At 43.0% G+C, this 27,069-nt stretch overlaps 1 protein-coding gene across 1 annotated transcript in view; it reads left to right on the top strand.

The window, feature by feature from the left end:
* The window catches only part of UST (uronyl 2-sulfotransferase), a 379,706-nt gene that overhangs the window by 188,315 nt on the left and 164,322 nt on the right, over window positions 1-27,069 (top strand). The window contains exon 5 of the mRNA XM_075863730.1: window positions 22,848-23,001. Coding sequence (XP_075719845.1) covers window positions 22,848-23,001 — 154 coding nt within the window. The remainder of the gene's footprint in view (window positions 1-22,847; window positions 23,002-27,069) is intronic.

Here is a 27,069-nt window from a genome sequence, read left to right as displayed (position 1 = left end):
AACACCTTTACACTGTCCGTAGCAGTGACACGCCCCCTTGCCAGTACGGCAGAAGACTAATCTTCAAAGCTTGAGTGTGAGAGCGTGTGTAACAGCCATAGTAACACGCCCCCTTGCCAGTACACGCCCTGTTGACTGTTCAGGGGGGTATTTAAATATCGGGCGCCAAATATAACGGCACCGATATCTAAATAACGGAGGGAGGTAGAAAAAATATGTAAAGTGCCCCAGGGTTAGTTCAACCCTCCCCATTACATGCTGCACTCAGCTTCACATGTATGGGGAGGTGAAAGGTTCTCTTTAAGTGGTTAATGGCAGGAATCGGAGCTAACTTCGGTCCCTGCCATTACAGCAGGGTGTCAGCTGACACCCATGAATGATGGCACAGACTCAGCTTCTGAGCCATTTATTTGTCGTATTGATAAGACAAATGTCGGGAAGGGTTTAAGCACATTTTTAACATTTCCATTTTAATTCAGACTTCATACTCAGGCCCTCAAAATAAATTAATCTGCCAGACTCCGGTCCCCAATTTAATACAGACTCAAAACTCAGACCTCCACATTAATTCAGACAAGATTTAAATAGACCATTATTAACTTTCTGTACACAGTTCTGCAGCTTGAGATCTGATTGGTGCGATTTTTTCCAAAAGAGGGAAGTGCGGGCACAGGTGGCAGTCTCAGCATGATCGCAATGCAGGTAGACTACATCTCCCCAGGTCTGGCTGCTAACGTGAGATGTACTGTTGCTGCCCATCAGTCCTAGCCTGCATTTAGTCAAGTAACCTATTGATGTGCTGATCAGGGAAGTGACAGTGGGCAATGGGAGTTAGCAATTCAGCTCTGTGTGGCAGTATTATTTGAGCATTGTTTTCGGCTGTTATTTGAACATCTTTTTCTTCCCAATTTTACATGGCGCTGTATTGCACTGTATTTTGAGAACTCTAACCAGTATTAAGCGCATTATGTTGGGATTATTTCATCACCGTTTGGCAACGATTGTTGACATTGTATAAACTGTATTTTTTTTGCATTGAAACGCATCTTTGTATGAATGAATGCCATGTTGTTGGGCCTTGTATGGAAGAATGTTTTATCTGGTCCACATGTATCCGCACTCTAAATGCACTGTGTGTGTACAATGTATAAACTAATTTTTTGGTACCAGATGATGCTTTTTTAGCTGGCTACAATATATCACATTATCTAAATGCTCTTCGACACTATTTCTTGAATTGCTCTATATACCATGCAGGTGTAATGAATTATAACAGTCTATGGATTTTCAATAGTAAGCTCAAGGTTACATATTGTAATGTCGGCGGCGGGTCCTTCTCCAGGGGTCTGTCCATCATCCTGGCTGCGAGCGTCTTCTTGCGTCCTCCACTCGCAGCTGCACTGTTCTTAGTAAGCGTGCTCCGGCCACCTCGTATAGGGACAGGGCTTGTGAAATTCAAAAGTATCTTACCAATTCCTTTTGTCCACGTTTGTTTGGCAAACAGCTACTCCGCCGGGACCACCTCAAGAGGTACCGACCTGGTAGCCTCCCTGCAGTGAAGACCAGATATTTGTATTGGGGTTAAATGCTGAAGACCGGGAAGGCTACTTAGATAACGCCCTTAGAATTGGCCCTAAGCCAAACCGGTGGTGTAGCCCAGTGGGTCCACAAACATTCTGGTCGTAACATACATTCAGCCAGTCTCTCCATCAACCCATGGGAATATAAGTATCATCTTTATATTCATCGAGGGGCCATTGGACCGTGTCCCTGAGGCATGCACCCACCTATCTATATTTATGTTTTTTGATCTAGTGCTGCTGATATTCACTGAATTTGTGGCAATGGGGATAGTTTTACATAGTGAGGCCTCATGCACACGACCGTAAAAACTCCCGTTATTACGGGTCGTAATTACGACCCGTAATAACGGGCTCATAGACTTCTATTGGCCACGGGTACCTTCCCGTTTTCTTACGGGAAGGTGCCCGTGCCGTTAAAAAAGATAGAACATGTCCTATTTCAGGCCGTAATAACGGCACGGACAGTCCATAGAAGTCTATGGAGCTCCCGTAATGACGGGTGGCTACATGTGTGCACCCGTCATTACGGCAGCGTTGCTAAGCGACGTCAGTAAATAGTCACTGTCCAGGGAGCTGAAAGAGTTAACTGATCGGCAGTAACTCTTTCAGCACCCTGGATAGTGACTACCGATCAGAATAAAGAGCAACCTGTAAAAAATAAAAATAAAAGACGTTCATACTTACCGAGAACTTCCTGCTTCCTCCAGTCCGGTCTCCCGGCCATTGCCTTGGTGACGCGTCCCTCTCGACATCCGGCCCGACGTCCTGGCCGTCCCTGGATGACGTTTCAGCCCATGTGACCGCTGCAGCCAATCACAGGTCAATCACAGGCTGCAGCGGTCACATGGACTGCCGCGTCATCCAGGGATGTCGGGCTGGATGTGAAGAGAGGGACGCGTCACCAAGACAACGGCCGGGTAAGTATGAATTTCTTTAACTTTTATTACAGAAAGGGCTGTCCCTTCTCTCTATCCTGCACTGATAGAGAGAAGGGGCTGCCGATTAGTGCAGTGCTATTTTGCCGCCAAAAACGTGCCCGTAAATACGGGTGGAATACGGGTGACACCGGACCCATATTTACGGGCACGGGTCCGTAAATACTGGTGCAAAACGGGTCGAATACGTGTGACACCGGACCCGTATTTACGCCAGTATTTACGGGTGGGAAAAAATACGGTCGTGTGCATGATGCCTTACATAATTGATAATGTTGAAAAAAGACACAACTTATCAAGTCCAACCTATAATCCCACTGTTTAAACCAGAGAAGGCAAAGCCCCCATGAGGTTGATGGCAATTGCCTCATTAGGGGAAAAATTCCTCCCTGACCCCAAATATGGAAACCAGAATAAATTCCTGGATCAACATCCCATTTCCAGAATCTAGTACTCATAACCAAAATATAATATTACAGGCTGTAATATTATATTTTTCAAGAAAGGCATCAAGGCCCTTCTTGAACTTGTTCAAAGAATCAATCACCACAAAATACTGTGGTAGAGAGTTCCATAATCTAACTGCCTTCAGAGTAAAGAATCCCCGTCTATGATGGCGGTGAAACCTTTTCTCCTCTAGGCATAGAGGATGCCCCCTTGTCCTTATTACAGGCCTAAGTGTAAAAAGATAATTAGAAAGATCTATGTACTGTCCAGTTACAGATTTGTACGTTGAAATTAGATCGCCCCTAAGTGGTCTCTTTTCTAATCTGAATAGCCCCAGGTTTGATAACCTTTCTTGGTACTGCAATCTGCCCATTCCCTTAATTACTTTGGTCGCCCTCCTTTGCACCCAATCTAATTCAGCTATGTCCTTCTTATACACAGGTGCCCAAAATTGTGGTTCATATGTGGTCTGACCAGTGATTTGTATAGAGGCAAAACTATGTTCGTGTCACGAACATCTATGCCTCTTTTGATGCATCCCATGATTTTATTTGCCTTGGCAGCAGCTGCCTGGCACTGGTTGCTAAAGGTAAATGTACTGTCCACCAAGCATGGTCGAAGTTGACAATATAAAAACTGTTCAGTGGAGTGCGGCATACCCCTCATTTAGTCCTCTCCATGTGGCTTTTGGTCCACAACAGATCAAATTCTATGGATGCATCTCTTTATGTACATACTGTATGTATTTATGTAGTGAGCGTGTTTATTTACTGTATATATGTACTGAATATATAAAAATGTATGTATAATTGTGTGTAATGTATGAAGTGTGCATATATACACACCTCAACAGCGAAATTGAAACACCAGGAAGGGCAAGCTGTAATGTTATACAAATTAGGGATGTCACGATACCAGAATTTGGACTTCGATACCGATACTTCGTTTAGTATTGCGATTTCGATACCAATTTCGATACTTTGCCAACAGTAATAAAAAAAAAAGTTCTTCCGTTTTCTGATGTGAGGCACGAAGTGTGATGAATTTTGAATGCGCCTCACATTAATAGTAATTAATCCCATCCTGTTTCCCAGTCATAATGGGTTAATGTGTGAGGTACATGATGGGGTTAATTACTATTAATGTGAGGAACATGGAGGTTAAATTCATCGCACCTCACGCCTCACATTAATAAGTGATAGGAAGCAGTGTTTATTTCATTTTTTTTTTACAGCGTACACATCATAAATGATGCAAAAAAATTGTTGTGCGCGCCATTACTGAATGTGTATTTTATGTATTGAGACTTATTTTAATATTTTATTGTAAAAAAGGTGAATGTGATTTTTTTTTAAATTTAACAATACTTTGTTTTTACTTTATTTTTAAATCTTTAATGTACTGACATATATCAGATATGTGCCAGTACATTAACCTGTGGACGGATAGCACACAGGCTGTTGTTAGAACATACCTAAGTATGCCCTAACAACAAGAAATATGGTAAGACAGCCCTGGGGTCCGTCAATAGACCCTGGGCTGTCTGCCCATATATGGTATGGCCCTGGATCGCGTCACAGGAATTCCCCCTTCTCATTTTCTGCTGAATGCTGCAGTCCGCTGTGTTCGCAGCATTCAAGGGAATAACGGCGGAGATGAGAGGTTTCTCTGATCTCCGCCGTTATAGAGCTGGGCTGCGGCTGTGTAATACAGCCATTGCCCCGCTCCTGACAGGAAGTGCGTGCGCGGTCAGCATGAGGAGATGCGGCCGGCGCTGCACTAATGAGCGGCGGTTCAGGCTCCGAGGACAGAACATGGGGGTGTTTTGTAGAGCGCCCGCCATGTTCTGTCTTCAGTGCCGCAGATCATTAGTGCAGCGCTGGCCGTATCGCATCATCCTGACCCCGTGCAGTTGCCAGGACTCAGGAGCGGGGCTGTGGCTGTATTACACGGCCGCTGCCCCGCTCTCATACATTCATGTATTACTATACTTAGCTGTGCGGCTGTGCAGCTAAGTATCGAAATACAGGAAATAGCGGTATTGAACCGTTTAGGGATGCACAGTATCGAAACAGTATCGAAGTTTCGATGCATCGTGCATCCCTAATACAAATCGAAGAAGTAGCAGGTGTCGCCAAGATCTGCAAATGATCAAATTTTCAAGCACCGAGCTCCAATCTGTGGAATGTGGGAGGGGCATAAAATGCAGATTGAAAGCAAAGTTTTTTTAGCCACATGAAACCTCTAAAATCAGAATCAAGTGATGTATACCACAAGATAATCCCAATTGTTCAATGCCTGTTTATCGACGTGCCAGTTATCGCCACTTGTCGCAAACTTGTCGACTGCGCTATTGATTCCGTCAAAAAAACTGAAACCTTACGGAACAGAGACAAACGACAATCAATGGTAATGCAAACGGAAGCTATGGTTTCCGTTTGCCTTTCCGTTGATGGGTTCCTCCGACAGAAAGTTCTGATGGAACCCATCAACGGAAACCAAACACTGATGTGAACACACCCTAACACAGGGGTCTCAAGCGTGCGGCCCGCGGGCCGCATGCGGCCCCTGGGGCTGTCATCTGCGGCCCGCGGGACACACAGCCGCTAGTATCTGGAATTCCCTGACATCGCTGTCCACATATGAACAGCGATGTCTGGGGCTTCCCCAGAGCCGGAGTCCCGAGCAGAGCGATGGTGTCGGCTCTGCTCCGGGACTCTGTGGAATTCCCTGACATCGCTGTCCACATATGAACAGCGATGTCTGGGGCTTCCCCAGAGCCGGAGTCCCGAGCAGAGCGCTGGTGTCGGCTCTGCTCCGGGACTCTGTGGAATTCCCTGACATCGCTGCCCATATATGGACAGTGTGTCAGGGTCTTGCCCAGAGTGGAGCAGAGCGCTGGTGTTGGCTCTGCTCCTGGACTCTGTGGAATTCCCTGACATCGCTGTCCACATATGAACAGCGATGTCTGGGGCTTCTCCAGAGCCGGAGTCCCGAGCAGAGCGCTGGTGTCGGCTCTGCTCCGGGACTCTGTGGAATTCCCTGACATCGCTGCCCATATATGGACAGTGTGTCAGGGTCTTCCCCAGAGCGGAGTCCCGGGCAGAGCGCTATTATCGGCTCTGCTCCGGGACTCTGGGGAAGCCTCTGACATCGCTGTCCATACATCGACAATGATGTCAGGGGCTTCCCCAGAGCAGGAGTCCCAGTGATGTCAGGAGCACAGCTGGAGTCCCAGGAAGAGCCTACTAGCGCTCTGCCTGGGACTCCAGCTCTGGGGTTGCCCCTGACATCTCTGTCCATATATGGAAAGTGATGTCAGGAGCAGAGCTGGAATCCCAGGCAGTGTGCCAGAAGCGGCTCTGCTCCGGGACTCCAGCTCTGGGAAGCCCCTGACATCACTGGGGCAGCCTCTACAGAGGGCACTGTGGCAGTATCTGAAGAGGACACTGGCATTATCTAGGGGTGTGTTGATTTATCTACAGAGGGCACCGTGGCCTTATCTACAGAGGGCACCGTGGCCTTATCTATAGAGGGCACCGTGGCCTTATCTACAGAGGGCACCGTGGCCTTATCTACAGAGGGCACCGTGGCCTTATCTACAGAGGGCACCGTGGCCTTATCTACAGAGGGCACCGTGGCCTTATCTACAGAGGGCACCGTGGCCTTATCTACAGAGGGCACCGTGGCCTTATCTACAGAGGGCACCGTGGCCTTATCTACAGAGGGCACCGTGGCCTTATCTACAGAGGGCACCGTGGCCTTATCTACAGAGGGCACCGTGGCCTTATCTACAGAGGGCACCGTGGCCTTATCTACAGAGGGCACCGTGGCCTTATCTACAGAGGGCACCGCGGCAGCATCCACAGAGGGCACCGCGGCTGCATCCACAGAGGGCACTGCGGCACTATCTAAAAAGGGGCTGCACAATCTTGACATGTGTGCTAACTGAGCCGCCGGACTGCATTTGGTGACACTTAAACTGGAAAGCTGGATTGTTGAAATAAGCACGTGGAGAAATATCTCAAATTTTAAACCTAGCGCTATTATTCTAGTAATGTAGTATTATTCTAGTAATATAGTGTTATAGTAGTTCAAATAACTAATTGATTAACAATAATTTTGTATTGTATCAAATTTGAAAGTAATGCGGCCCGTCAACTTCCCATTTTTTCTATATGCGGCCCACTTACCCGGCCGAGTTTGAGACCCCTGCTCTATAGCTTCCTGGCAATACCTGGTTACTCACACTCCAAAGTGTGAATGTCAATCCCTTCAGCAATTACCCCTCCGTTATCTCTTCTCCTTTTTACCGGAGTTAAACGTGTCTAAGTGGGAAGCAGCCGGGATTGAAAGTGTCGGCAATCTTTATGAATTTAAGACAATGTTACCCTTTAATAGTTTGGTACAAAAATATGATATACCTTCCCAAGACATGTATAAATATTTTCAGATGCGTCATATTTTGAGTTCTAGGCAGCTAGAGGGGCCGATATTTCCGATTAGTGCATTTGTGACCTTTCAACTCTGCAAAGCCTAAGCCAAAGAGCATCTCTATGTTTTATTCTACTATTTCCAGACCTCAAACTTTAATTAAACCAGGGTATTTACTTAAATGGGAGAAAGAACTAAACTTGGTTATCACTCTGCCGGAATGGTACTCAGCAATGAATTGGACCTCCAGGATCTCTATAGGTGATAGTCACAGGGAAATAGCGCATAAAATTCTGCTCAGATGGTACAGAACTCCAGCGTTGATAGCTAAATTTAACTCTTCTTACTCCCCCTTGTGTTGGAGAAATTGTGGTATGCCAGGTAATTACATGCATATTTGGTGGAATTGTCCATTTGTATTCAACTTTTGGAAATCTACTTTTGCATTTCTGTCCTCTATTTTACATTATTTTATATCCCCTTCCCCTGCATTGGCGTTGTGTTTCATTGGTTTTGCAAATGTTCCTAGGGACCTCAGGTGTATAACGGGGCATGTTATTATAGCTGCCAGATTGCTGATAGCTAGGTCCTGGAAATCTCTAGACCCTCTTACTATTTCCGAGTTAAGTAATCTTGTTTAATTTGACTATATTATGGAAAAAATGTTAGCAGTACACTCTAATACTTATGGTAAATTTTTAGATAATTGGGTATTATGGTCAGATTATAAAACTTCTAGAACACTTCCTCCCTAGTGCTATAAACACTGGGAGCTATTGTTATTCTGCTGGTGCCCGGGAATTAGGGGATGGCATTAATAATGTCTTGATAGGATCTAATGGTGGTGTCGATGCTAAACGACATTTGATAAACTTTTGACAGCCCTTTTTCGTAGTATCAGCATCAAAAACTTTGAATTTTTGTTCTGCTTTTGTATGTTTGTTTGTTTCCTTTTTTAATTAATTCTTTGCAACTGGTGTACTATTGCATAAAATATACGTTTGTATTGTATTGTTTGCCAATGTCATGGCTATTGTGTTGATGTGATAGTCCACTTCTGACTAAATATATGTTATGTTTTGGAAAAAATATATAAAAAAATTATTGAAAAAAATAATAAAGCCATAGATATTTGGTATCGCTGCGACCGTAATGACCTGAACTATAAAAATAGAATGTTATTTATCCTGCACAGTGATCGCCGTAAAATTTTTTATAAATAAATAATACTGCCATAATTGCTGTTGTTTTGGTCACCTTGTCTTCCAAAAATTTTATTATGCGTGGTGAACGCTATATAAAAAGAACTAAAAAAAATATGCCAGAATTGCTGTTTTTTGTCACCTTGCCTCCCAAAAAAAAGGATAAAATGTGATCAAAAAGTCGCTTGTACCCCAAAATGGTACCAATAATAACTACAGCTCATTCCACAAAAATACAGCCCTCATACCACTACGTCTATGAAAAAATAAAATTAGTTAAGGCGCCAATAAGTTAGGATATAAAAATATCCAGTTGTGCAGCCCGAGGGGAACATTTCTTCTGTTTCAAAAGACGAATTATCAAGGCACTAAAATTAAGAAACCAGGAATAGGAGGGCCCAAACATATCTGCTGGAAGCGAGGGCGCCCGTATTATACCAGGACAACACTTCCCAGTAATGTTCCCCAAACTGCAAATGTGCGGAGTGTGAACCAAAAGGGGGATAAGGAAGGACATTTATCAGAGCGAATTTGGCCTGTGCAGAAAGGATTGCTTCACAGCGTAACACACATCTATGGATTACCGTATTTTTCGGACTATAAGACGCACCTGACTATAAGACGCACCCAGTTTTTAGACAACAGAAAATAGGAAAATAAAAACTATTGGTTAAAAAAATTATTTGTTCAGTATCACCATATTCTGAGAGCCATAACTTATATTTTTCCATCTTTTGAACGGTGTGAGACTTATTTTTTGCGGGACGAGCTGTAGTTTTTATTAGCATCATTTTTGTGGTACATACGATTTTTTTATCACTTTTTATTTCATTCTTTTTAGCGCTATGGTGACCAACAGACAACGATTCTGGGGTTTTAAATTAATTTTTTTTACGCCGTTCCCTGTGTGAGTCAATTAATGCTATATTGTAATAGTTTCAGACTTTTACGGACGCAGTGATACCAATTTTTTTGTTATTTTAAAATTGTGCTTGGGGAAAAATGGGAGGAGGGTTTTTTAAAAATGTAAAAAAAAAAAAATTATACTGATTGATCTAACTTTTTTTTTTTTACACATTTTATTAGTTCCCCTAGGGGACTTGAACCAGCGACCATTAGATCGCTGGTACAATACACTGCAATACATGGATGAGTTAAGGAAACAGCCTAACTAGCTGAGCTACGCTGTTTCCGTAACTCCCATAGTAGTGAATGGCAGTTACGGAAGCAGAGTAGCATGCTACGCTGTTTCCGTAACTACTATTCAGTTGTATGGGAGTTACGGAACCTGCATAGTTCAGCGAGTTACGCTGTTTGCGTAACTCTACCATGTAATCAGGAAGTGAAGTGGCCGCAAGACAGCGGAGCCGGGTAAGATAGAACGGGGTTTAGGGGGCCCCGTCCTAGAGATAGATGAGGGTCCCAGAGGTGGGACCCGCATCTATCTGACATTTATGACATATCCTGTGGATGCCGGCACATCATGGGTCGGGAAGGGGTTAAGTAAGGAGCGGTCAGGGGGCCTGGTGCTGCCAGGTCCCTTGACTGCCGACTATAAGACGCAGGGACTTTTTAGCAAGATTTATTCTTGCTTAATACTACGTCTTATAGTCCAAAAAATACAGTATTTTATACTTTTTTTTGCCTTAAAGAGGCTCTGTCACCAGATTTTGCAACCCCTATCTGCTATTGCAGCAGATAGGCGCTGCAATGTAGATTACAGTAACGTTTTTATTTTTAAAAAACGAGCATTTTTGGCCAAGTTATGACCATTTTTGTAGTTATGCAAATGAGGCTTGCAAAAGTCCAAGTGGGTGTGTTTAAAAGTAAAAGTCCAAGTGGGCGTGTATTATGTGCGTACATCGGGGCGTGTTTAATACTTTTACTAGCTGGGCGCTCTGACGAGAAGTATCATCCACTTCTCTTCAGAACGCCCAGCTTCTGCCAGATCATGCTGTGACGTCACTCACAGGTCCTGCATCGTGTCAGACGAGCGAGGACACATCGGCATCAGAGGCTACAGATGATTCTGCAGCAGCATCGGCGTTAGCAGGTAAGTCGATGTAGCTACTTACCTGCAAACGCTGATGCTGCTGCAGAATCAACTGTAGCCTCTGGTGCCGATGTGTCCGACACGATGCAGGACCTGTGAGTGACGTCACAGATCTGCACTGCCAGAAGCTGGGCGTTCTGAAGAGAAGTGGATGATACTTCTCATCAGAACGCCCAGCTAGTAAAAGTATTAAAAACGCCCTGATGTACGCACATAATACATGCCCACTTGGACTTTTACTTTTAAACACACCCACTTGGACTTTTGCAAGCCTCATTTGCATAACTACAAAAATGGTTATAACTTGGCCAAAAATGCTCGTTTTTTTAAAAATAAAAACGTTACTGTAATCTACATTGCAGCGCCTATCTGCTGCAATAGCAGATAGGGGTTGCAAAATCTGGTGACAGAGCCTCTTTAATATTATACCACCTGACTCTGCCCCTGATGTACTCTGCCCAGCTCACATATGCCCCACATTATAAACGGAAACACCAGTAAGACTCTAAACAAACCTACTACCAAGCCAAATCTACGCTCCAAACGCCAAATGACGCTACCTCCCTTCTGAATCATATAGCGTGCCCAAGCAGCAGTTTACTTCCACATATATGGCATCGCCAAACATGAGAGAACACTTTTAACAATTTTTGGGGTGTGTGTCTCCAGTGGCACAAGCTGGGCACGACATACACTACCGTTCAAAAGTTTGGGGTCACCCAGACAATTTTGTGTTTTCCATGAAAACTCACACTTATATTTATCAAATGAGTTGCAAAATGACTAGAAAATATAGTCAAGACATTGACAAGGTTAGAAATAATGATTTTTATATGAAATAATAATTTTCTACTTCAAACTTTGCTTTCGCCAAAGAATGCTCCATTTGCAGCAATTACAGCATTGCAGACCTTTGGCATTATAGCTGTTAATTTGCTGAGGTAATCGGGAGAAATTTCACCCCATGCTTCCAGAAGCCCCTCCCACAAGTTGGATTGGCTTGATGGGCACTTCTTGCGTAACATACGGTCAAGCTGCTCCCACAACAGCTCTATGGGGTTGAGATCTGGTGACTGCGCTGGCCACTCCATTACAGATAGAATACCAGCTGCCTGCTTCTTCCCTAAATAGCTCTTGCATAATTTGGAGGTGTGCTTTGGGTCATTGTCCTGTTGTAGGATGAAATTGGCTCCAATCAAGCGCTGTCCACAGGGTATGGCATGGCATTGCAAAATGGAGTGATAGCCTTCCTTATTCAAAATCCATTTTACCTTGTACAAATCTCCCACTTTACCAGCACCAAAGCAACCCCAGACCATCACATTACCTCCACCATGCTTGACAGATGGCGTCAGGCACCCTTCCAGCATCTTTTCAGTTGTTCTGCGTCTCACAAGTGTTCTTCTGTGTGATCCAAACACCTCAAACTTCGATTCGTCTGTCCATAACACTTTTTTCCAATCTTCCTCTGTCCAATGTCTGTGTGTTTTTGCCCATATTAATTCTTTCCTTTTATTAGCCAGTCTCATATATGGCTTTTTCTTTGCCACTCTGCCTTGAAGGCCAGCATCCCGGAGTCACCTCTTCACTGTAGACGTTGACACTGGCGTTTTGCGGGTACTATTTAATGAAGCTGCCAGTTGAGGACCTGTGAGGCGTCTATTTCCCAAACTAGAGACTCTAATGTACTTGTCTTGTTGCTCAGTTGTGCAGCGGGGCCTCCCACTTCTCTTTCTACTCTGGTTAGAGCCTGTGTGTGCTCTCCTCTGAAGGGAGTAGTACACACCGTTGTAGGAAATCTTCAGTTTCTTGGCAATTTCTCGCATAGAATAGCCTTCATTTCTAAGAACAAGAATAGACTGTCGAGTTTCACATGAAAGCTCTCTTTTTCTAGCCATTTTGAGAGTTTAATCAAACCCACAAATGTAATGCTCCAGATTCTCAACTAGCTCAAAGGAAGGTCAGTTTTATAGCTCCTCTAAACAGCAAAACTGTTTACAGCGGTGCTAACATAATTGCACAAGGGTTTTCAAGTGTTTTCTAATCATCCATTAGCCTTCTAACACAGTTATCAAACACAATGTACCATTAGAACACTGGAGTGATGGTTGCTGGAAATGGGCCTCTATACACTTATGTAGATATTGCATTAAAAAAACAGCCGTTTGCAGCTAGAATAGTCATTTAGCACATTAACAATGTATAGAGTGTATTTCTGATTAATTTAATGTTATCTTCATTGAAAAAAACTGCTTTTCTTTCAAAAATAAAGAAATTTCTAAGTGACCCTAAACTTTTGAACGGTAGTGTATATACACACACAACATCAGAACCAAGCTCATACATATATACAGCACCAGAACAAAGCTCATACATATATACAAAACCAGAACCAAGCTCAATACATATATACAGCACCAGAACATAGCTCCGTACATAAATACAGCACCAGAATAAAGCTCAATACACATATACAGCACCAGAATAAAGCTCAGTACATATATATATATATGTATATACATATATATATATATAGCACCAGAACCAAGCTCAGTACATATATACAACACCAGAACCAAGCTCAGTACATACATACAACACCAGAACCAAGCTCGGTACATAAATACAGCATATATATCTATATCTATATATATATATATATATACAGTACCAGAACCACTCTCAGTACATAAATACAACACCAAGCTCAGTACATATATACAGCAAAAGAACCAAGCTCAGTTCATAAATACAACACCAAGCTCAATACGTATATACAGCACCAGAACTAAGCTCAGTACATAAATACAACACCAGCACAAATACAGCTCAATTTAGTGCAACCTCTGCCGTATAGGTGTGCACTAAATTGTATACAGCTCCCAGCATGGCCAGAACAATGGTAAAGATATGCTGGGAGATGCTGTTTCACAAAAAAAAATCAAACCACCCATCATCTTGCTGCAGTAACTACAGTACTGATTAGAGGCAGAATAAACATTTATATTAAGTGACTCACCAGTGACGTCAGATTCTAGTTGTTCTTTTTCTGTTTTCTTCTCCATCCTGTCCAGACTTCCATGACGACTTCTCCCGGCCACAGCCCATTTCTGCAGTTTGCCGCTCAGATGTCTTCAGCTTCTCACTGTTTAAACATTTCTGCACCTATAAACAAAGATAAAGTTGCCAGACACTGTACCCCTAAATATAATAGCGCCATACACTGTGTCCCACACCGTGCCTCCTGTAGATAGTGCCCCCCATAGAACCTCCTGTGGATAGTGCCCTACAAAGATCCCTCTGTAGATAGTGCCCACGTATAGCCCCCTGTAGATAGGGCCCCACATATAGCCCCCCCTGTATATAGTGCCCCACATATAGCCCCCTCTGAAAATAGTGCCCCACATAAAGCCTCCCTGTAGATAGTGTCCCACATGTACCCCCCATGTTGATAGTGCCCCACATATAGCCCCCCATTATATTGTCCCCACATATAGCACCCTCTGTATATAGTGGCCCACATATAGCTCCCCCTGTTGATAGTGCTCCCCATATAGCCCACCCCCGTATATTGTGTCCAACATACAACCAACCCCTGTAGATAGTGCCCAACACCTATATCCCCCTATAAATAGTGTTCCAAATATAGCCCACCCCTGTATATAGTGCCTTACATACAGCTCCCCCTATAGTGCTCCACATATAGCCCACGCCTGTATATAGCCCCCTGTAGATAGAGCCGACCCTGTAGATAATGGCACTTACATTTTTATTAGCATTTTTATCTCTTCTGAGCAGATCTGCTGAGGTTGAACGCGCAAACGGCACGATGATGTCATCACGCCACTTGCATAGTTTAAAGGCGCTAATTGACAGGGCAAATCATTCTGCCCTGCCAATCAGCGCCTTTCATAGACGAAGAGGCGCAAAGAAGTAATCGCGCCACTTGCGTCGTTGAAAGACGCAGCTACAATTAAAGTCCAGGAGGGGGTGGCGGCGGCTGGTTTCAGTGGCACCGCTGCCTCCTCAGAGAGGCAGCAGGCCGCCGTCATGGAATGCGTGGCCCTGGCGCCCCCCCCCCCCCCAACTTTCCTCTTAGTTGCTCCCAGGGCACATGCCCCCCCTAGCTATTCCCCTGGGTTTGACATTACCTTTTGGCGAATTTATGAAAAAAATAGGGGAATTGATTCTACCAATGTATTCTATGGACCAGGAAATGAACAAAATGGCGAAACAGGCTGATTGATTCACTCACCCCTACTCCTGACCTGATATGAGCACAAGGCTCCACTTTGTCATTCAGATGTTGCATAGAATCATGAGATTTTAATTTCACTCTGCTGGAATAAAAGTTAAAAACAATATCTTGTAATACTGAGAGAAATCCGCTGTTGTGCTAATGATATTTATAGTAAATAATATGTAGTACTGTCACTTTTTGTGTTTTTCTCAGAACCGATAGGTCCTCCTTGGTCACAATATAAATGAAGTTATAAAACTTTCAAATATACTTTGTGCTTGCATTCTTAAGCATTTTCAAGATATTTGTTTACTGTCAGTGAATCAGAACTCTCTTGTTTACAGTCATAGAGTGCAAACCAGTTTAAACCTAGTCTAATGCAAAGATTCTAGTATAGCAGAATATATGTCAGCGCTTAAAGAGGATATCCAGTCGCGAGTTAAAGGCAGTACCTATAGTTAATGCTTTCTTGCTATTTATTTTCCTCAGTGCTTGCAGCTTGACTGATTTTTAGCTCAGCTCCAGTAGGGTAGAGCGGTGACTTGTGACATCAGATAAGCTACAGTGCATGCAGGAAGTTTGAAGTAGCCTGAGACACACCTTCTGCCTTATCATTGGCTCAGGCTTCTGCTTTCTCATTCCCCACTGCATCTTAATCTCCAGATTGCCTGCTGTGTATATACATGAGTTTATTGCAGACTCACCAGGAAGTCAGTGTATGGAGAGCGTATTTCTATTATAACAGAATGATTTATAGAATTCACACTACTAAGCAAAAAATAAATATTATCATGTAATTTCCGCACATATGAGAGTGCCTGAACAGTCGATTTAAAGAGCATTATACTAAAAACCACATACGTATAGTAATTTCTGTTGTTCCAGCACATCATGACTAGCTAACCGCTATTAATTGTTTACTTATGGAGTGTCCTCACACTAATAAGTCCCAGCAATCCCTTCTACTTATACATCTCTCTGTATTCTTTCATATTAAGAGGATAATCCTGCATTTACATAGAAAAGCTTCAAAGATACCAAATGGATTTGGAGGACACCAAAGCCGCTAACATGGATTTAGTGTTTTGTGAGGAAGCTTAGATTCATAAGGATTAATGAAAGAAAAATATTAACATTCAGGTTCAGACTCTGGATAGTAAACAGTAGTGTTTATATTTTATAAAAGCGCTTACTACCTTGATTATAAAAAAAATAAGAATGTTCTGAAAGACAAACTGTAGCAGGATAATGCAAAATACTTTGCTAGCCCTCTTCCCTAAAAACTGTTATCCCTTTCCTGCACTGCCCTGACATACCGGCTATTTAACCTCTTTAATTGAGCGTGGCACTCTATCGATACCACTTCGGGTGGCGAAGGGTCGTCATGGCAGCAAGGGGCCTAATAAAGGCCCTCAGGTCTGCCATGTCAGTCTTCCTATTAGGCCCTGAGGCAGAGCTTAATAGGAGACCGTTAAACGCACAATTCACTGCAAGGGTACGAACACACACAACGTAAACACTGCGGATTTTCCGCAACTGATTACTTGTGGAAAATCCGCAGTTTATTACAGTAGTAGCAGTGTCCACACACTGCAGAAAAATGCTGCTGAAAAAAACGCACATAAATTGACTTGCGGTGTGGTTTCTTCAACCGCAGCATCTCAATTAATGCTGTAGAATCGCATCTCTTCTGTTGCAGGTTTTCCAATTGATTTCAATTGATTCAGTGTATCCGCCCTGAATACGTTGTGTGTGTTCGTACCCCAATACTTAAGTTTAAGCGATTTAAGTCTTCTTGTTAGACAAAAAGAAAATTCCAAATAAGTTTAATAAAGTTTTCAACAATATACAAAAAAAATATTAAAAGCAAAAAAAAAACACAATTTTTTTTACATAAAATAATGTAAACAATAAAAATAAAACATATTTGGTATCACTGAGTCTACAACAAGCCAAACTAGAAATATAAATATAATGCTATTTATCCTGTATGGTGGACGCTGTAAAAAGTTAAAAATGGCAGAATTTATGTTTTTTGGCCACCACGCCTACAAAAAGAATAAAAAGTGATCAAAAAGACATATATAGCTTAAAATGATACCAATCAAAATTACAGCTCTCCCCGCAAAAAAAAATAAAAAATTCCTCCCACTGCTCTATCGATGGAAAATGTAAAAAAATGATGGGTCTCAAAGTATGGCAAATATGTTTCTTTTTTTAACAAATAGTTTTTATTTTGTAAAAGTAGTAAAACCTAAACTATATAACGTTGATATTGTCATAATCGTATTGACCCACAGAATAAAAAAACATGTCACTTCTACTGCATGTTGAATGCCGTGAAAATGAAACCTAACAAAGTATTTTAACGTTTTGCAGTAAATAGTGCTATAACTCATCCTGCAAAATACGGCAACGACAGAAAAATAAAAAAAGTGTTATGGCTCTCTAAATGCGGGGAGGAAAAAACGAAATTCAACAAAATAAAACTGGCTGCGCTGGCAAGGTGTTAAAGGGTAAATAAACTTTCATAAAAATTTTGACATGTCTTAGTAAAATGCAAGAAGTTTTGATCAACGGGTTCCGAGCACTGGGACCTCAACTGATCACTAAAATAAAGCGGCAGGTGCGCTTGGGTGATCGCTGTGCTTCTTTGTTTCTGATCGGCTTTCCTCAAAAAGCCGAGCAAGCGGTGTACAGACTCATAGACTTTTTATTAAGCCTGTGCACTACTTCAAGAAAAGCCGACCAGGAACGAAGAAGCACATCACTCACCCAAGTGCTTCTGCCGCTTCGTTATAGCGATTGATGGGGTCTCCGTGCTCGGGTCCCCAACCGATCAAAATTTTGGATGTCACTATGATTTGTCAAAAGTTTTTTAAGACTTTAGTTACACTTTAAAGGGAATGTGTCGCCAGAAAAACATGTTTTTTTTTTAAAAATTAAACATTTAGTGTGTGGGTGATTAAACATTGTTCAAATTTTTTTTATTTTTTTCGCGAGTCAGGAAATATTATAAATTTTTTCTAATTTATAATACTACCCATTTTTGGTCACTAGATGGAGCTAGTTCCCAAAATTGCAGCATTGCAACATTGGGTTAAAAGCCCTCGCTCTAGTGAGCTCTCAGCATCCCCCCCTCCTTTATCCTGGCTAGTGCCGGGATAAACGAGGGGTTTGAAAGGTTTAACCTCCTACACTGTGTGTCGCCATTTTTTGAGGTAACCCACAGTGTAGTAGGTTTACATACAGTAGTAAACACACACAAACACTAACATACATTGAAATCTCTTACCTGCTCCTGCCGCCGCGGCTCCCTCCGGCCCGTCCGCTCCCTTTGCTGCCACTGTTCCATGTGCACTTGTCCGGAAGCCGCGACCGGAAGTAGTAATATTACTGTCTGGCCGCGACTTCCGGTCCACAGGAAAATGGCGCCGGACGGCGCCAATTTCGAATAGGACTGTGTGGGAGCGGCGCATGCGCAGTTCCCACACAGACGCCGTACACGGCAGTCAATGGGACGGGACCCGTTCGCAGTCCCTATGGGACTGTGGCTGCCGTATTCCATGTCTGTGTGTGTCGTTAATCGACACACACAGAAATGGAACAAAAAATGGCAGCCCCCATAGGGAAGAAAAAGTGTAAAAATAAGAAAAAGTTAAACACAAACACACAAATGAATATAAACGTTTTTAATAAAGCACTAACATCTTTAACATATAAAAAAATAATTTGTGATGACACTGTTCCTTTAAAGAGATTGTCCGAGAGTTCAAGAAATTAAACTAGCCACAGTAAATATTACAAAATAAAAGAAAACAATTCTCACCTGTCAAATCCCCTGCTGCTCCAGCACTAATGCTGCATTGGTCCACGCCGACAGGGCCGGCCTTAGGGTAGATGGCACCGCGTGCGAAATTATCTTTTGGCGCCCCACCCATCATAGAAAAAATGCCCCATAAAAAAGTATAATGCCCCCACACAGTATAATGCACCTTTAGTGCCCCACACACAGTATAATTCCCCTTTAGTGCCCCACACACAGTATTTAATAATATAATATATTATAACCCCTTCAAGGACATAGTATTTTGTCCTCTAATTGTGAGCACACAGTATTATGCCCCCTGTAGTGCCCCTACACTGTATAATGTCCGCTTAGTAGCCTCCACACAGCATAATGCCTCACTCCCCTGGCTGCAACACACAGCCCCCCCCCCTCTTGTAGATAGTGCCCCCCCCTGTAGATTGTGCTATACAGCCTCCCTATAGACCGTGCTATAATCCTCCTTGTAGACAGTGCCATAATCCCCCACCTCCTCCCTGTAGACAGTGTCAAACAGCCCCCACCTCCCCCTTTTAGACAGTTCTATACAGCCATCCACCACCCCCTTGTAGACAGTGCCACACAGCCCCACACCTCCCCCATGAAGACAGTGCTATAAGCCCCACCCCCCCCTTGTAGACAGTGAAAAAATCTGCCTCAAATTTCCTTCAGGAGTTTTGAGGCAGATTTTGAATTGACAGCGTTATTTGATGGTTTTTTTTGCATTTTTTTAAGCCATTGAAGCTAATGCAAAATACGCAGGCAAAAAAGCACTCCAAACGAGCGCCGCAGGTATTTTCTGCCTCCTATTAATTTAAATTGGAGATCAGAGGAAGAAACCACCTGAAGACCATCAGCCCCCACTCACAGAAAAATGTACATCAGCCCCCACTCACAGTAAAATGACCATCAGCCCACCACTCACAGTAAAATGACCATCAGCCCGCAACTCTCACTAAAATGACCATCAGCCCGCCACTCACAGTAAAATTACCATCAGCCCCCCACTCACAGTACAATAACCATCAGCCCCCCACTCACAGTAAAATGACCATCAGCCTGCCACTCTCACTAAAATGACCATCAGCCTGCCACTCACAGATGCCACCTGTAGATACTGCCACACAGCTCCTTGTAGGTAGTGCCATACAGCCCCTTGTAGGTAGTCCCACACAGCCCCCTTGTAGGTAGTGTCACAGGGCCCCCTTGTAGGTAGTGCCACACTGCCCACTTGTAGGTAGTGACACACAGCCAACATGTAGGTAGTTCCACACATCCCTCTGTAGGTAGTGATACATAGCCCCCTTGTAGATAGTGCCACACAGCCCCCTTGTAGGTAGTGCCACACAGCCCCCTGTAGGTAGTGCCATACAGCCCCTTGTAGGTAGTGCCACACAGCCCCCTTGTAGGTAGTGCCACACCCCTCCTGTAAGTACTGTCACACAGCCCCCTTGTAGGTAGCCACTGAGAGAAGTAGCCCCTGGGCGGAAAGGCAGCTACTGAGTCGCCGGGCTCGGGTGCTTCTGAAACAAGCAGGGGAAGGGAGCCCCTTGCCACCTGCTAGAGTGATGCGCCCTGTGCAATGGCACATGTCGCAGACCCCTAAGGCCGGGCTTGCCCGCCGGTTTATGTTTACTTTACGGGTGATGACGGGCTGTGACGGAACTTGACTTCTGCAGCCAATCACTGGCTTTATCAGTGATGCTAGCATGTACAGCACGTGAATTCTGAGGGCTGTGTTTAGCTGCAGCAGTCATGTGCCATAACGGCACGACATCTATCCAAGAAAATAAACAAAGTCTGTTGAGAACCACTGGAGAATTGACTCTGGAGCCGCAGGGGATTTAACAGGTAGGTAATATTTTGGTGTTTGTAACATTACTACAGTTAATATAATTTCTTGAACTCTTGGACAACCTATTTCACCTATGTGTTCTGGTAGCATGTGTGTACTGTGCTCAGCACGTAAAAACGTATTCTTCCATTGCCATGAGGCGTCTGCAGTTAGGTGTGTTTTTTTTCCTTTATAGTTGTATTTCCATCTTAGACATTTATGGCATATCCACAGGAACCGCATATATCAGACATATATGGCATATTCTACCAGAGAATACCCCTTTAATCTACACAAATGTACTGTACACATATCTTAACTGTTTAAAACTGCTATTGAGTTATAATGCTACTTCTGTTTTAAACCCAATTTTCGCTACGTAAACCTTTGAAAGGCAATTTTTTTTAATTAAATAGGTTAGCCAGTGTGTTTAGTGCAACTTTCTAAATAGTTTTTATAAAAAATGTGTTTTACTTTTCGAGATACAGCTGCCCTGTATTCTCTATACCTATCAGCTGTATCTAGCGCTAAATACTGTTCCCGACAGGTCCGCGGGACTAACAGGTTCATTGAAAGTGGGTCCAATGTGTCTTTCACACGCAGGATCCACCCGTAATCTATCACATTTAAGTTCATTACTTAGATGCCATAGATTGAAGGTGGATCGGACCCGCAGACAGTGCTGATCTAGGAAACCTTAGTAATTATAGAATGTAAGGCTGAAAAACCCTTAGGGTATGTTAACACGGCAGCATCCGTAACGGCTGAAATTACGGGGCTGTTTTCAGGAGAAAACAGCTCCGTAATTTCAGCCGTAATGGCATGTTGAAGCGCTTTTTACTGCGTCCATTACGGACGTTAAATGGAGCTGGTTTTCCATGGAGTCCATGGAAAACGGCTCCATTTATCTGAAGAAGTAACAGGCACTTCTTTGACGCGGGCGTCTTTTTTACGCCCCGCCTTTTGACAGCGGGGCGTAAAAAAAATGACCGTGTGCACAGAACATCGTAAGACCCATTCTAATGAATGGGCAGATGTTTGCCAACGCTATCGAGGCGCAAAACGCCCGAATTACGTCCGTAAATAAGCCGTGTGAACATACCCTTATGATTAATCGGTTGATATGCTTCCAGCTAAGAGCCTGGGAAAGAAAGCATGTAGATTCCTAAAAAATGTCTTCTGATTCATTCATTAAAGTGGTTTTCCAATGAGAGACATTTATGACACATTCACAGGATATGTCATAAATGTCAGATAGATGCGCGTCCCACCTCTGGGACCCGCACCTATCTCCAGAACGGGACCCCCTAAACCCCATTCTGCCGCTGTGTTGCAGCTGAATTCTGACCATGAAAAAGGTTACTTGGTCGGGAGTTATGAAAACAGCATATCTCGCTGAGCTACGCTGTTTCTGTGAATCCCATAGAACTGAATGGTAGTTACGGAAACAGCATAGCTCATATGCTACGCTGCTTCCGTAACTGCCTTTCACTACTATGGGACTTGCGGAAACAGCATAGCTCAGTAAGCTACGCTGACTTCATAACTCCCATAACCAGGAAGTGGCCGGGAGGCAGCGAGAAGAGGTGGGACCCGCATCTATCTGACATTTATGACATATCCTGTGAAAAAATTTTGGGAAATCTGGTTATGGTATTCTCTGACTTAGGCCGAGATTCACACGAGCATGTGTGTTGTGCACGCGCAAAAAATTCAGCATTTTGGACACGCAAAAGGTCCATAAAAGCTCCGTTTGTCAGCAGCATATGATGCGTGGCTGAGTGTCACCATTATTATGACACTCTGTTTTTATGTTTGTAAACAGAAAAGCACGTGGTGCTTTTCTGTTTTCATTCATAGTTTTGACTACTGTAATGTGCATCACGCGCGGCACACGTCCGCGTGCCGTGCGCGGTTTTCACGCACCCATTGACTTCACGTGATGCGCGAAAAACGGGCAAATATAGGACATGTCGTGAGTTTTACGCAGCGGACATACGCTGTGTGAATCTTTGACTAAAATAGGTCCGTGCGACGCTCGTGAAAATCACGCACGTAGCACGGACGTATTATATGTTCGTCTGAATAAGCCCTTAACAGTAGAAATAGCAAATTACTGTCAAGCAGAGCCTGCTATAGATGGTCACCGGTGTAATTTTGTATACATAGAAGAGTGGAAAAACTATATATTTAGAGGGGTTGTCTGTTTTTCTTGACCCTGTACATATAGATCTGTCTAAAAAAAATGTAGTGAAAAGCCCTCGCACTCAATTTATATAGTATTTTTTCACAGATTTGGTGCAGAGCAGCCAGTATATATCAACATAATTAGAGACCCAGTCAACAGATTTCTCTCCAATTACTTTTTTCGCCGGTTTGGAGACTGGAGAGGAGAGCAGAATCACATGATCCGTACCCCAGGCATGAAAGAAGAGGAAAGGTACTTGGTAAGTCTTGCAAAAATCTTTCATACAAATCCTGTATTTTAGATGATAAGCAAACACTTTCATCAAAGGTTAAAGTGAAAAATTGGTTCAGCCAACAGCCATCATCCATGACTCCTCATTAACGTGTAGGTCAGGTTTACAAATTTTCTGTTCAAGTTTTTCTGGACAATTGAACTGAAAATCACGGATGGCCCCAAATCTTTACAAACATACATTTTGCCCCTTTTTTAAGATCGTGCCACATTATGCCATTAACATTATGCCCTTGAATCACAAAAAAAAAACTAAATTAAAGGTTGTCCAGAAGCTAACCAAATAATAATTAAATATCTGGTGGCAGCATGTGAAAAAAAACACAATTCTCACATGTTACATCCCTGCCGTTCAAGTGCCAATGCTTTGTTTATATTGCTGCAGTAATGCAGTGCCATACTTAGACTATGTTCACCTCTACGTCGGATCCTCCATTAGGGGTCCACGTTGCAGATTCCATCATTTTTGCTGGACAAAATAGAGCAAAATGAAGCTCTACTTTGTCCTGCAGAATGAAGCAAACCAGGCGCAACCCATTGAAGTCAATGGGTTTGTCGGGTGCCATTTGTTTCTGTCATGCAACAGATCCGTCGCTTATGATGTGAACAGAGCCTTACTGCTATCTCTGCTGCCATGTAAACCAAAAATTGGTGGAGAATGACGAGAGAATTGGCGCTGGAGGCATTGGGAATTTAATAGGTGGGTATTGTTTTAATTCTGATTTTAGGCCCCTTCCTCGTAAGACTGAGCACACTGTTTGGCGCTGTTTATCATGTATTGGCGCATGCACAGTGTAAACTTTAAAAAAAAAAATAGTTAATCAATTTACAGGCGATTGGCAAACCTGCTGTGAAGTATCCATATTTACAGAAATAGATCAGATACTGAAAATTACACCCAACATACAAGACAAGAGACGTAATAATGTGCAGTGTCCAGATATACAGTGAAGGAAATAAGTATTTGATCCCTTGCTGATTTTGTAAGTTTGCCCACTGTCAAAGACATGAACAGTCTAGAATTTTTAGGCTAGGTTAATTTTACCAGTGAGAGATAGATTATATAAAAAGAAAAACAGAAAATCACATTGTCAAAATTATATATATTTATTTGCATTGTGCACTGAGAAATAAGTATTTGATCCCTTTGGCAAACAAGACTTAATACTTGGTGGCAAAACCCATGTTGGCAAGCAGAGGAGTCAGACGTTTTTTGTAGTTGATGATGAGGTTTGCACACATGTTGGATGGAATTTTGGCCCACTCCTCTTTGCAGATCATCTGTAAATCATTAAGATTTAGAGGCTGTCGCTTGGCAACTCGGATCTTCAGCTCCCTCCATAAGTTTTCGATGGGATTAAGGTCTGGAGACTGGCTAGGCCACTCCATGACCTTTATGTGCTTGTTTTTGAGACACTCCTTTGTTGCCTTGGCTGTATGTTTCGGGTCATTGTCGTGCTGGAAGACCCAGCCACGAGCCATTTTTAATGTCCTGGTGGAGGGAAGGAGGTTGTCACACAGGATTTGACGGTACATGGCTCCATCCATTCTCCCATTGATGTGGTGAAGTAGTCCTGTGCCCTTAGCAGAGAAACACCCCCAAAACAAAATGTTTCCACCTCCATGCTTGACAGTGGGGACGGTGTTCTTTGGGTCATAGGCAGCATTTCTCTTCCTCCAAACACGGCGAGTTGAGTTAATGCCAAAGAGCTCAATTTTAGTCTCATCTGACCACAGCACCTTCTCCCAATCACTCCTAGAATCATCCAGATGTTCATTTGCAAACTTCAGACGGGCCTGTACATGTGCCTTCTTGAGCAGGGGGACCTTGCGGGCACTGCAGGATTTTAATCCATTACGGCGTAATGTGTTACCAATGGTTTTCTTGATGACTGTGGTCCCAGCTGCCTTGAGATCATTAACAAGTTCCGCCCGTGTAGTTTTCGGCTGAGCTCTCACCTTCCTCAGGATCAAGGATACCCCACGAGGTGAGATTTTGCATGGAGCCCCAGATCGATGTCGATTGACAGTCATTTTGTATGTCTTCCATTTTCTTACTATTGCACCAACAGTTGTCTCCTTCTCACCCAACGTCTTACTTATGGTTTTGTAGACCATTCCAGCCTTGTGCAGGTCTATGATCTTGTCCCTGACATCCTTAGAAAGCTCTTTGGTCTTGCCCATGTTGTAGAGGTTAGAGTCAGACTGATTAATTGAGTCTTTGGACAGGATTCTTTTATACAGGTGACCATTTAAGACAGCTGTCTTTAATGCAGGCACCAAGTTGATTTGGAGCGTGTAACTGGTCTGGAGGAAGCTGAACTCTTAATGGTTGGTAGGGGATCAAATACTTATTTCTCTGTGCACAATGCAAATAAATATATATAATTTTGACTATGTGATTTTCTTTTTTTTTTTTTTATATAATCTATCTCTCACTGGTAAAACTAACCTAGCCTAAAAATTCTAGACTGTTCATGTCTTTGACAGTGGGCAAACTTACAAAATCAGGAAGGGATCAAATACTTATTTCCTTCACTGTATAGAGAATAAGAGGAGATACTGAGAATTGCAACCAGCATACATGAGAAGCTGCTGAAATATATCTCTGACCAACCCAAGTTGTATGTGCGTTCACAATTTTCTTTACTGATTTACTAGTAAAAAATTTAAGGAATTAGGAAAACCCAATTGAAATATAGTTGTTTTTTTTGGGGGGGGAGGGGATTCATAGTTAATTGAAGGGGGTTGGGCCTTGTCAACAACTGTTTTTTTTAGCCAGGACAGGGATCAGCTGCAGAGGGTATTTATCACTCAGAAAGTCCCGTCAGTATTCGGAGAGTTATTGATTTCAATGGGAACTGTGTAATGCTTCATTTCCACTTCTTACCGAATTGCTCCAAAGACTACAGATGTAGGACACCATGTGATCAGCTAATCATTGTGATCATTCTAAAGAAAAAGATTGGAAAATTTTATGGCTCTGTTCACATCTGCGTCGGAGGCTCAGTTAGTAACCTCCGTTGCGCTATATTGTCCAGCAAAAGGAACACTGTGACGGAAACCCGGTGAAACTCATTAAAGTCAATAAATTCTGTCGGGCATCGTTGGGTTTTCCTCATACGACGGATCTGGCGGCTCCGGTTTTTTGTCGTTCTGCTCCTGTGACGGAGCATGACCATGGAAAGCCCTGACACAGATGTGAACAGAAACAAAAGCCTTTTGGTGATGTAGTGGCTGTTGCTTTACCAATATTACCCAGCTATTTGTCCAGACAAACTTCTAGCAAATTGCAACATTTTTATAATTTTTTTTTTCTTTAAATGTACAGTTAATAAGAGAATTAAAATGAATATGACTTATTGGATACTTTTAAGATTGTCTTAAAGGGGTTGTCCCACAAAACACATATATCCCCTATGCCCTATTGTGTGCATGCGCATAGGGGTCACATGTGTTTTGTGGGACAACCCCTTTAGACTTAAACTTATGCTAATCTAATATTATTCCTGATATAGATCAACTTTATAATTATGTTAAAAAAAATTGTTTTATCCATTCAAATTCAGTGGGAAGTTACTGCCACTAGGTGTCTCCCTTCCTGTAATCTGTTTTTCACCCGCTGTTAAGCAAAATCCATCTCTAGTTACAAAGCAGAATTGACATGCTGCTGAAGGTAGGGTGTATCTCTTAACTGCCTGCCAATAAAAGTTTGTGGAGAGTGGAAAAGAGACAGATACGCTGCCTATACAGGACTATGGAGAGGGGGGAGCAGAGAGAAACAGACACTGACACGCTGCCAATACAAGTCTATGGAGAGGGGAGGAATGAGCAGGAGCAGAGTGAAAAATACACAGAAAGACGCTGCAGCAGCTTCCTGGCAAGTTATGTTTTTTCCCAGTGCCGGATTTTCAGCTACACTGCTTATTACCGCTGTATAATCTCTTCCATGATGCTGCTTCTTGTACACGATAGCCATTAGGCTCCGCCCACTAGCTCAGAGATGACTGAGAATTAGAGAAATGAAAATGTATTG

The sequence above is a fragment of the Rhinoderma darwinii genome, chromosome 4 (assembly GCF_050947455.1).
Source record: "Rhinoderma darwinii isolate aRhiDar2 chromosome 4, aRhiDar2.hap1, whole genome shotgun sequence".
In the NCBI taxonomy this organism is placed as follows: Eukaryota; Metazoa; Chordata; class Amphibia; order Anura; family Rhinodermatidae; genus Rhinoderma; species Rhinoderma darwinii.
This window is presented reverse-complemented; position numbering and strand designations above follow the sequence as displayed.